Genomic DNA, 12,762 nt, shown 5'->3' with positions numbered 1-12,762 from the left:
AAAGGAGGGACCCAGGTATGGGGTGAACACCAGCATTCAGAAGGTAGAGGACAAGAATCTCTGAGTTCCAGGACAGCCAGGGTTACACAGAGACACCCTGTCTCAAAGGAAGAGGAGGAGGAGGAAGAAGGGGAGGAGGAAGAGGAGGAACGCAGCAACACTGTGCTATAGCCCTCTGCCATAGATCTCAGTCATTCAGAACTCATCCTTTGAGTGTCAGTTACCCAGTGGCTCACTCTTGAACCATGTAGTTTAATCTGTGTTGTGATGTGCAGATTTTTCTGCCATCATTCCCTAAACAACACTGTTCAACAACTGTTTGCATTGCACATATGTTGTATTAGACACTGTAAATAATCTAGTGATAGTCCAAAGTTAAATGTGTACAAGTCATATGTACACAGTATGACACTTTGAATGAGACATGTGAGCCTCTGTATGCTTCAGTGTCCTGAAAGAGCCTGTGGGATGATTTCCTTATAGACACTAAGTGACACCAGTAACCGACAAAACAAACAAACAAAATGTTTAGAATATACAAATAATTCCTAAAAGTAATTAAGAAAAATAGTAATAGGGGTTTTTTTTTTTTTTTTGGTTCTTTTTTTCGGAGCTGGGGATCGAACCCAGGGCCTTGCGCTTCCTAGGCAAGCGCTCTACCACTGAGCTAAATCCCCAACCCCTAATAGGGATAATTTAACAATGAGCATGTTGAATGGGCATTACATAACCACATTGGTCAGTATGCATACAAAAAGTACTCATTATCATGTGGTACTATTATAAAACCAGAGTGGCAGGGTAAACCTCCACTGGAAACAGGCAGTTTCTGCTAAAGCTAAGCACATGCCTGTATTAGAACCCAGTCATTTCAGCAGTAAATTGTGCCCAAGAACAGGAAGTGTATATCTGCACAAAAAAAAATGGAGTAGGTTGATCAGATCAGTTTAATCTATAACAACAAAATAGCACAGATAATTCAAAGGCCAGCCAATAGGAAAACAAATAAGTCACAGTCTAGATATATAAAACACTGTACAATGATAAAAGGAAACCATACAATTGAATTTCAAAGCTGTCAAGGAAGGAAACAATACAGAGACATGCTATTTGAGTCAACTTATGATCAACAAACAAAACCAAGCAACAATGGCCGCAGTCAGGAAGGTGACCTCATGTGACAGTCTGAGTGAAAATGTCCTCCGCAGGCTCACAAGGATGGGCAGTATTCGTAAAGATTTAGAGGTATGGCCTTATGGAGTAGGTGTGGCCTTTTTGGCAGAAGTGCATCCCTGATTCACTCTCTCTTGCTGCTGCCCATGAACCCAGATGCAGAATTCTCAGTACCTCTTCAACACCGTGTCTTCCATCATGCTACCATGCTGCTGATAAACCTAAGCCTGTGAGCTGTAAACCAGTCCCAAGTAAATGCTTTCCATTATAAGGGCTGCACAGATGGCTCACTGGCCAAGAGCACTGACTGCTCTTCCAGAGGTCCTGAGTTCAATTCCCAGCAACCACGTGGTGGCTTACAACCATCTAATGGGATCTGATGCCCTCTTCTGGTGTGTCTGAAGACAGCTACAGTGTACTTATAGATAATGAATAAATAAATCTTAAAAAAAAAAAAAAAAAAAAAGAGTTGCCATGGTCACAGTATCTCTTCACAGTATAGAAACCCGAGACATCCTAAAAGAGTAGCACAGACTGGAAGGCACATAAGGAAGCCTTAAAGGTAACACAATATTCTAAATTTTAATTATACTTATTTTAAAACCCAGTTGTGCTGGGAATTAGGAGTGGCACATGCCTTTAATCCCAGCACTCAGGAGGCTGAGGCAGGTGAGTGTCTGAGTTTGAGGTCAGCCTGCTCTACAGAGTGGGCGCCAGTACAGTCGAGATTGCTACACAGAGAAACTCTGTCACAAACAACAAACAAACAAACAAAAATCCAGTTATACCCTTAATGGCAAATAACTAGATAGTATTAGTGCATTAAAATGTATTAGTAAAGCTATAAAATGGACGGGAAGAATGACATCTCTCTACAAAACAGCAAACGGAGTAGAGGGGAAGGTAATCCACAGAAGGATTAGAAACAGTAAAAGTCAAGCGAGAAGAGGCTTAGCCTCCTGCACAGACCTCAGAGGGTCTGATGCAGGCCCTTCAGTGCCTGTGCCTGTCGGGGACAAATGCCAAGATGAGTAAGAGGAGATAACCTTTGGGCTTCCCATGTCACGGAGCCGTTTTGGTGACAAGTATGTATAAACCTTTACATGGATGTCACAATGTAAGCGGAAAGCTCACTGCACTGAGATGCAGTTTGACTCACAGTAACCAAACTTTCGGAGCCACCAGTTTGGCAAAAAGTCAACCTAAGTTGTATCTGAATGACAAATAACAGCTGTTGTAACATCAAAAAAAGTCTTTGAACTGATATAGAATAGTACCTATTATGGTAAGTTTTTAAAAAAGTTATAATCAATATATTTCATAAAATTATATTAGCATAGGATAAACCCCAAATGGACATTTATAATTATAATTTGCTTTCTACAAATTCATAAACAAATTATTTTTAAATTGCACAGCACTTTAAAGTCTACAAAAGTACATCAAATTCTCTGCAGTGAGTTGAGCATCAATGAGGATCTTAAGGAAGGACTAACCATGGAGGTCTAACGGCTGGGAAACAGCACAATAAAATGCCTACATTGTAGGGCTCCTCATATATATGTAGATGAGCAGCTTGGTTTTCTTCTATGCGGGTCCTGAACAACTGGAGCAGGGGCTATCCCAAAAGCTGTTGCCTATCTGTGGGATATGCTCTTCTAGCTGGGCTGACTTGATGTGCTGGGGTGGGGGTTACCCAGGGAGCCCCCACTCGCTCAGAAGAGAAGGGGGATGGGGAAGGATTGTGGGAGAGGGGCAGTGAGCAGGATATAAAGTGGGTAAGTAAAAGAAAAAATACTAACTAGGAAAAAAATGCCTAGGCTCACTACATAATCTTTTAGTAGTAAGACTGAAAAATAGGCTTTTAATTTTGATTTTATGTACTTGTTAGACATTTGAAAATTTTAAAGTGTATACTACTTTATAACCAATGTAATAACTAAGATTAATTTTAGAAATGGCATTTTCCAATGGCCTTTAGTGTTCTTACCTGCAAGGCTTTCTCCTTCTCGTTTGTTAACTCCTGGGAGTGCTTATTGGTCAGCGCTGCTGTGTGCGAGGCCCACTCACTCCGCAACTTATCTAGTTCCTGCATCTTTTCCGAGAGTGTCTGTATTAGAGGTTGGTACAACATATTAGGACAGCCTCTTGAATATGCTACACTCAGATTAGAACAAAGTACTTAAAAGGGTATTATGGAAATTTCAGCTTTTGAGTACATACTCAGAGATTTTCCCACAGATGAATTCAGGAAGGCAAGATGAGACTAGAAACAGTTCTAGAGCGGCAATGGCGCACAGGAGGAACGTAACCTTCCCCGTCGTCTAGCTCTTCAGCACCCGGTCCTCTCCTCTGACATGGAGAGGAGGGCGTGGGCATATGCAGTCTCCTAGGCTTACTTCCTCTGCCTAAGCACAGCGGCAGGTCCCCGGCCGACTGCACAGGAAAGCCTACAGCGCTTTCTTATCCAGTGCTTTCAAAGGGACTTCAAAGGCCAAGGGCAAAGGTGCAGTGGGTATGGCCCAAACCATGCTAGACACAAGCATGCACACACACACCCACACACACACACACGCACACACACACGGGGGGGGGGGGGAGAGATAGATTATTTTTATGCCCATTGTTATTTTGCCTACATTATGTCTGGATCCCCTGGAACTGCAGTTACAAACACTGAGCCTCCAGGCCCTTTGGAAGGACAGCCAGTGCGCTCAACTGCTGAGCCATCTCTCCAGCACCCAAAGGACCAATTCCAGTTTTAACACAGGAAGGAAGGGAAAGGAGATATGAACTGAAAAGTCATTTTAAGCCAGACAAGATGAGTAAAATGAAAGGGCCTACAAGAGCAACCGCCAAGCTTGCTGACCTAAGTTTGACTCTGCATACCCATGGTGGGAGGGAGAAACCACACCCACAAATGGTCCTCTGATCTCCACTTGCATACACATGCCTCTACACACACACACACACACACACACACACACACACACACACACACACACACACACACTTTAAAAGAGTAGTGATTTTTTTAAAGGAAAGAGAGTAAGTTATAGATGCTAAATGATGTCTTACTTAATAATGACTTAGAAAAGGTGTTAGGGGTGGCAGAAATGTTTGGGTGGAATTAAATATCTAAAAGAAAGCATCAATTTAAGATAATTAACTGGGAGGGAAGAGGAACAAAAAGTGGAGATCCAGCAGCAATCTATTTTGAAAGAAGATACACAAAGGCTTGGTTTTAATTCTAGAAAGAATTCAGGACCAATTTTTAATTACTTACAAAAACAAAATGAAATTTGAATTACCTCTTGTGTAATGTGCAGTTGCCTGGTAACATCATCTAGTGATTTAGTCAGTGATAATTTTTCTTCCTATTTATAAAAATACAATTATGCAGCTTATAATTGAATACAATCACCCATGGCCAGATACCAGCACCATGCAAAGACCCTGTTGAACATGCAAAACCTCGGCCTTCTAAGCTAGACTCTGCATTTTCACAAAACCCCAGGTCTGTGCGCCCTGAGCACTCACTACGTACGTAACCAAGCATTTAATTGACATTTATTTTCTTAAGCAGAAACGCCATGCTGTCCTTGTACCACGTACCTTATGTAGCATATTATAACAGTCAGAACATGTCCATATGCTTATTTTCAATACACATGCCACAACACACAATTTAAAAGAGTGATGATTTCTTTAAAGGAAAGAGGGTAAGTGATAGGTGCTGAGCGGTGTCTTATTTAATGATGACTGAGAGAAAGTGTCGTATGTTGGGGGTGGCAGATTGTGTGCTCATATACTTACTAGCTGACTTATAAAATGGTGACATGGGATGTAGGAGCCTAAGGCCAGAAAGTTGTAAATATCTGGATCCTAACTTCTCAACTGCTGGTCTGGTTCTAGACTTAGTTATAGGCAGTAGCTAGATGAAAGACAGTGACATTCACTACAGTACAAAGAAAGTGGCGGGGGTGGGGGTAGGTGGGGTATGCACATTATGGATCTTCAGTGATTTATAAAGTATTTAGGTTCCTAATTTAAAAGAGTAACTTAAAGTTAAAAACTTACCTTGCTACATTTCAAGCATCCTGCTAGAAATTTCTTTATTTCTACATCATTTCCAGGTAAAAGCTTTAGTGACAGGTGAATAAGATGCTTAAAAGGATTTGTCTCCACTACATTTAAAAACACCGGCGAGTTATCCAAAAGAGCAGCTGAAGACGTGAGCTGCAGCAGAAACCTTGGAAGAGAAGCGTCACATTATAGTTCACATACAAACCTGTGAGAACCTGATACTCGCACGCTACTCTAAAACTCACTGGACAAAGAGAAACGGTACGCCAGGGTGTGGAATGAAGCATGGCCCTAACGTTAGCAATGGGAGACAAAAAGGACAGAGAAGAAGCAAACTCTAAAACCAAGCTCATCAATACCACAGGGGTGACCGAAGGGCCAGCTCCTTACTCCAATAACTTACCTTTAAGCAAAAGTAAGAATTACAGATGTATCCTTTCCCCATAAATTCTCAGAATGATCCTACAGCCCTGATTCATAAGAAAAGCTCTCTATAGAGAATAATGCCTAATAAACATGAAAAGGGGGCCAGGCATAGTAGCAAGCACCTTTAATCCCAATACTAGGAGGCAGAAGAAGACGGATCTCTCTGCGTTCAAGGCCAGCCTGGTCTACATAGTAAGTTCCAGGACAACCAGAGCTATATAGTGAGACCCTACCTCAAAATAATAAGAAAATAAAAGGGGGGAAATGGTGCAGAAAACATTTAAGTTCCTAATAAAACAGTATTTTAAACTGTCAAGAAAAAGTTCCTGGTGAATTTTACATGATCAGGTGTCAGCAACACATGACCATGAATATAAATACAGTCACATAACAAATTGTGAAAACAAAACTGTTATTAAACAGTTCAACTAGCTTGGGGCTCCAGATGGCTCAGCAGTTAAGCACAGTTGCTGCTCTCTGAGGACTTGAGTTCAGTTCCCAGCTCAGAGAGCTAAACTAACATCTGCCTGAAGCTCCAGGAGGTTTGCTACACCCATTTGGCCTCCAAGGTGTGGGCATACACACAGAGACACATAAATAAGAAATAAATCCTAGGAAAACAAATTTTTTTAATATAAACTAACTTTAAAGACTGCATCAAGCCATGAAAATTAAGGGTCAAATATTTTTTATTTTAGTCAAGATTTCTTAAAATTTGGAATTTAGGGGCTGGGGATTTAGCTCAGTGGTAGAGTGCTTACCTAGGAAGCGCAAGGCCCTGGGTTCGGTCCCCAGCTCCGAAAAAAAAAGAACCAAAAAAAAAAAAAAAAAAAAAAAAAATTTGGAATTTAGTTAAACCCTAATCCCGTTTTAAAAAAAAAAAAAAAAAAAAAAAAAACTGGGGTATTTGCAATACATGGAAAATAATTTTGTCAGCACTCATCTTTCAAAGGGAAATATAGTTCTCCGGCCCCCAAAGCCTCACCTTGGAGTCTCTTTCACATGCTCCTGCATACATTGCTGAAGGAGGTCTATAAACTTCTGTGGAAAAGATAAGAAGTCCACCAGGAGACCTTGCTGCAATTTTAAACTACACAGAAAACAGAAAAACAGTCTTTCAGAAACTTAATTACTATCTTCAGTTATAATTTGTAGAGTAAAATATTATTTACTAATGACATTATTTTTTAAAAATTAAACTAGAGAGCTTTTGATATGTATCAATCTTAGCTAACAGGAGTCATGAAAGTTAGTTAAAGCATCAAATTTATGAGCTACTTAAGTCTGACAATTTATAAAACATTCAACTTTAAAAATACCCAGTAAACAATTGTAGGCCAGTCAGCATTCCCAGAATAACATACCACCTAAACAGGTATGTGTCTCAAAAAGAAACAGTGTAAACACATTATAAAATTCAGAAAATAATTCATGTATTATGTGTAGGGCCAGCAAAAACCTAAAATAACTTACCTTTGAAAGTCTTCCTCGGATATAACAAGGTTATACAGAAAAAATGGATCTGTATCATCAGTCAGACGGATGACTAGATCCTAAAGAGAAGAGTAGAATTTTTTAATGTCCCTAGTAAAGCTTTTGTAAAGTGAAATTATTCAAAGCAACCACAGCTCAGCCATACTTCAGAGCCCTGCTCTAGGTGCTGCTCATTTTATCAGTCTTTAGAGTGTGAGCATCTTAACTGGGGGTAGACACTCGGGGAGCAGAGAGCTTTTGGGGGTGTATAGAAGCTGACGAAATGCTCGAAGTTAAAAGTATCTTCTATGAGGCTCAGAGAAATTCATATACCAGCTTTGCGCTGTGGCATCATGGCAAGATTAAATAAATGTGTTTTGGCTTCCCTCAAATTAACTCGTCTGGTATTTCAAAAGCAGCGAATATAATCAGCAAAACTGACAGTCATCTGCTCAAGCGCAGGAAGGGCTCCTGTCGCTCAGACAGCAGATGAAGGATCAGGTGACAGGTTCCAGGGCTTCCCAGGAGGCCTACTCCAGCTGGCCCCCGACAGGATGGTCCATCTGTCTCTTTTCTAATGAAATGGGTTCCTTTCATAAAGATACTTGCCAAGTCATCAAATTTGAAGTGGGACAGAACATCATAGATGGCAGGTAGGACACAAAAATTATAAACTTGAAGGTACAGAGAAAACTACGGAGGAGCTGGGACTAACAAAGATCTTGAAGAAAATCTCCTCATGTCTAGGAGATACGAGGGTAAGTGGAAACCTCAAAGCCCTCTATCAGCGAAGCTACACAATGCAGAGGTACCACATGTAAAAGTAACAGTAAGAACATATACTCTCTGTGCCAGAAAATCAAGGCACTGGGGGCTCACTCCACCTCAGAACAGCCCTGGTTCAATGACGTCTACTTAAGACTCAGGTCAGATGCCACTGAAAGCCAGCGACAAGAGGAGACCTAAGGTTACAGTCGACTACAAGATGCTTGCATGTGCTCAGGAAAAGCTGCAGCAGGTCCTGTGGCCTACGTTCTTAGTGTTGTTATCATTATTATCATTATTTTATATAGACAGGGGGTCAATTCTGTAGCTCACATTGCATCCCAAAGAGCTCTCAATCCCCCTGCCTCCTCTTGAGTGCTGCTATTACTAGCATATAGCACCATATTCAACTTAACTCTTAAGTTCACATGGAATTTACACTCTAAACCAAAATGTAGACAAGGTAATCTTTTAAATGGTCAGGGCAAACCCAGATTGTTACATCAGCCGCTAATTCTTCTTGGATTTAGTAATGCATGGTATAATTACATTTAAATTGCTGACTTAGATTTCACCACCCTAGACTTACAGCAGTAATAAAATGACCCAAAATTAAAAAAAGAAAAAAAAAAAGGAAGGACTTAACAAAAGAGTAACCCTTTAAAAATAGTTCAACAATTGTACCTCAGTATCAAAAAGACCAAGATCAGGGAGAGCGCAAACATTCTACCATGACCACAAACTGGGCAGGAGAATCTCTCATTATTTGGGGAAACTGCACGAGTCAACAAGTGTGGAATATAATGGATAAGTGTCCCTGGCGAAACCACCTTCGTGATTATAGAATGACTAAGTTTGGGTAAGAGAAAGATCTCATTTTCTTAACATGAAACAAAAAGACAAAAACCAGAATAATAACCATGATGCACACAAATGGTCATATTTCAAAAAAGAAGTAAACACGAACCTTTCTGTGTACTGGATTAGACAGTGACTGTAGTTCAATGCTCACTCTAACGCTCCCTCTCCTGTAGGAAAAGACATGATCAACTCAGAAACATTTGAGCAACACGGATTTGGCTATCTTTACATCAGTTACGATTTTGATCCTAAACTACAAGACTCTCCACAGGTGCCTTCAAGCTTATGCACAGATTTTTAGAAAGTACACTGGACATAAGTTTTAAATCTGCATTGTTCCTCTAGTAAGTAACCTGGTAGTTTTTAATGGAAGGCTAAATATTTGTCACTTTTTAAACAAATCTCCATTTTTTTTGAAAAAAAAAAAAAGGCAGTTAAAACTTACAATTCCAACAGCTCACAAACCAAATAAAAACGTTGTAAAAAGAAATTCGAACTATGTTCAGAGAGCTCCACCCCACCATGTATTACTCTCTCATTCTGAAAACCCCAAGGAAAATAGAAGCATCCGTGACTCTCACAGATGTAAACGGCATGAACTGGAATCAGTTGTCCCCACTGAGGTATAAAATCTATATAGAAATCTCATGATACTGAACCAGGTTCCAGTTCTTTTCCACTTACTTTTCTATCAATATTTAATATTCTGGCTATTGATTCTAATCAGGAAATGTCTTCTTCACAAAGCACATTCGGCAGAAATGGCTGGTGTGCACATAAGCTGTGCAAAGTGCATCTATCCCGAGAACACTTGTGCGCCTGTGTTGGGATCTGAAGGCTTGCCACTGTTCTTGATGAAGACTTCCAGTCTTGTAAACATCAGCGTCTACAGCCTCACTCTTTGTAGTCTCATGACAGGAAGGCTGGTTCACAGCAAGGGAAAAGCTAGAGGAGTCTGAGTTTTTTTGTTTTTTCTTTTTTTTTTTTTTTTTCCGGAGCTGGGGACCGAACCCAGGGCCTTGCGCTTGCTAGGCAAGCGCTCTACCACTGAGCTAAATTCCCAACCTGAAGTCTGAGTTTTAATGGCTGATAAACCTTAAAATCCCACAGAAGAGGAACATTTTGCTTTTTTTGCTACTTAAGAATGTGGCAGAAATGTATGCTGAGTGAGTACACACACACACACACACACACACACACTCTCTCTCTCTCTCTCACACACACACTCATTCTCTCTCTCTCACACACACATTCTCTCTCACACATTCTCTCTCTCTCTCACACACATTCTCTCTCTCTCTCACACACACACACACACACACATTCCCTCTCTCTCTCTCTCTCTCTCTCTCTCTCACACACACACACACACACACACACACACACACACACACACAAATATCATGAAAATTATTCCAATCTGGTTTCGTCAGAAACCACAGTCATATCCCCAAAGTGGCTTGTTGAATGAACTCATATCACCGATCCACAGGAGCTCCTCAGGCTGGTGCAGGTGGTAGCGGCGCGTGCTCCCAGGGGCCGCAGCCAGTCCAGTACCAATACTTGCTACTCTTAAAATGGAGATGTGGTGAACAGTCAGGGTGCCCATCATTAGTATTCTGGTAAATAACTTTACTGCCAGATTCTAAAAACCATCTACTAAGAGATAGACCGTCAATCCAGTAACAACGTTTAGGTCTAAAAATTACCATTTCAATGAACAAAATGACTTACAAAGATCTACCACCTTAAAAAGTTAAAATATAATGTTTGCTTTTGGTTGTCCCCCACCCCCATAGGGATTCTCTATGCAGCCCTTGTTGTCCTGGAACTCCCTCTGTAGTGCAGGCTGGCTTCAAACTCACAGAGACCCACCTGCTTCTGCCTCCAGAGTGCAGGGATTAAAAGCGCGGGCCACCACCACCTAGGTGTGCTCAATTATTGTTAGGCTCAAGAACATGACAGTCACTATCCTGTTACACACACATCTTAACCGAAAAGACAATCAACATAAAGTACTGTCTATGCAAAGTAGAGAGCTCAGAAGTATTGTCAGCAAGCTGACTATCTCATTCACAACAAGCTGACTATCTCATTCACAACAAGCTGACTATCTCATTCACAAGCAGCTCTGATGTCTGAAAGAGGAAGTCACAACCTCCACATTCTGTGCAGTGTTCATCATTGAACAAAGACATCAAAGTAGCCATAGCATTAAACTGAGGAACAAATTTAATAAAATCACTGAAGAATGTCTATGCATCTCAAAACTATTCTAAGCTCAGTAGCAATGGCCTTCCTCTAACGTGTGTGTGTGTTAAGGGGGGAAATAAACAAATCTGTGGTGGACTGAATACCAATGGCCCCCATAGGCTTATACGTTTGAATACTTGGTCCCAAGTTGGTGGAAGTTTGAGGGGGATCAAATGTAGCCTTTAGGGAGGGGTGTATTCCTGGCGCTGGGCTTTGAGGTTTGGAAGGACTTGACCATTCACTCCAGTGCAGTCTATCTCCTGTTGATTCTTAGCTGCTGTTTCAGCTACCTGCTACCTTCAGGTACTGGGCCCCTCTGCCATTGTGGACTCTAACTCTGAAATCTAAGCCTGAAAGAAGCCATTTCTTCTATATGTTACATTGGTCATGGTCTCTTATCCCAGCAATAGAAAAGCAACAAAACCATAACTGAACCTGTTTGAGTTTAAATTCTTCTAAAGATTTGGTTTAAGAGGTTTCCAGTTTCTACTTATCTACCACAGAAGTAAAAGGATAGACAGACACAGCAACCGATTACGGATGAGCAAGGTGGAGACAGTTGGGCCAGAGTGAACTGCTAAGACCTTTATCTTAAACTTGGATTTACAATTTTATTTTGTTTTAAAATGGGTCATTCTAGTTCATCTCTTTATTTGTTTGAAACAAGGTATTTCTATGTAGGCCTAGCTGTCCTGGAGCTCTCTATACAGATCAGGCTGGCCTGAAATTCAGAGAGCCAACAGCCTCTGCCTCCTAGGTGCTGGGATTAAAGTTGTATGCCACATCTGGCTTAATTAAATTTCTTATTGACCACACAATTGGATGCTTATCTCGGTTCATCTGCATCACCCTATCTGCTAGCTGACAAAGGTCAGTGAGAACAGACGAAAACTTGTCATCCTTGCTCACGTTATTTTTGTGGTGCTGGAGATGAAAGCCGGAAGCTTACACATGCTAGACAGGCACTGGGTTACACTGTCACTCTTGCACCTACAGCAATACACGCAAGGCAGACTGGAGCAGCACTCCAACCTCACTTACGCTCTTTAGACAGAAAACACCAACGCTTCCTCCTAACTTACAAATGCCGTCTAACAGAGGGCCTTTTCATCTTTAAGGTACTTTCTAGTACACAGTGTATTTGCTATATTCGTACAATATTTAAACTGACACCTAATTTTTTATTGTGTTTCACAGCTTGAAGTCCTATACTTCAATGCCTCATATATATATATATATATATATATATATATATATATATGAAATGAGAAACACACAAAACCGAAGAGAAAAAAACGCCCTTTACCTAAATCTACGAGAATTATTGACTATAGCAATTCCACTCATACTAACAATATGCTTGCACACATTTGAAATACCTATATGGATTAGATGTTGACACTTGAAGAAGGCATGAAACGAAGTATATCCCCCATATTTGTTTTAGAAACACACTTAGAGCCAGAATTGGGGAGGTAGAGAAGTTGAACTTCTGAGTCCAAGGCTAGCCTGGTCTACAAAGTAAGTTCCAGAACAGCCAGGAACTGGCTGGTTTCTACAGAGAAACTCTGTCTCCAAAAATAAATGAAAAATTAAATAAAATGCTCTTACAAATGTCAGAAAAAAATCTGAGTTTGCAGGTATATTACTTTCATTAGATTCGTGATATAAGAGCACTAAAACAAATGAATAAAATTCCAATCCTAAAACATTGTTTGTACTGAG

At 40.6% G+C, this 12,762-nt stretch overlaps 1 protein-coding gene across 7 annotated transcripts in view; it reads right to left on the bottom strand.

Annotated features, from left to right (window-relative positions):
• Sass6 (SAS-6 centriolar assembly protein) overlaps nucleotides 1-12,762 on the bottom strand; it is a 31,945-nt gene that overhangs the window by 14,340 nt on the left and 4,843 nt on the right. For 6 of the 7 annotated variants that reach the window (NM_001415058.1, XM_063281937.1, XM_063281938.1 and 3 more), the window contains exons 2-7: nucleotides 8,891-8,951; nucleotides 7,159-7,238; nucleotides 6,671-6,775; nucleotides 5,254-5,425; nucleotides 4,485-4,550; nucleotides 3,164-3,283 (exon numbers count right to left, since the gene is read on the bottom strand). In NM_001415058.1, the coding sequence (NP_001401987.1) occupies nucleotides 3,164-3,283; nucleotides 4,485-4,550; nucleotides 5,254-5,425; nucleotides 6,671-6,775; nucleotides 7,159-7,238; nucleotides 8,891-8,951 (604 nt within the window). The other variant, XM_063281940.1, reaches the window with a different exon arrangement.

Source organism: Rattus norvegicus, chromosome 2, assembly GCF_036323735.1.
Source record: "Rattus norvegicus strain BN/NHsdMcwi chromosome 2, GRCr8, whole genome shotgun sequence".
Taxonomy (NCBI): Eukaryota; Metazoa; Chordata; class Mammalia; order Rodentia; family Muridae; genus Rattus; species Rattus norvegicus.
This window is presented reverse-complemented; position numbering and strand designations above follow the sequence as displayed.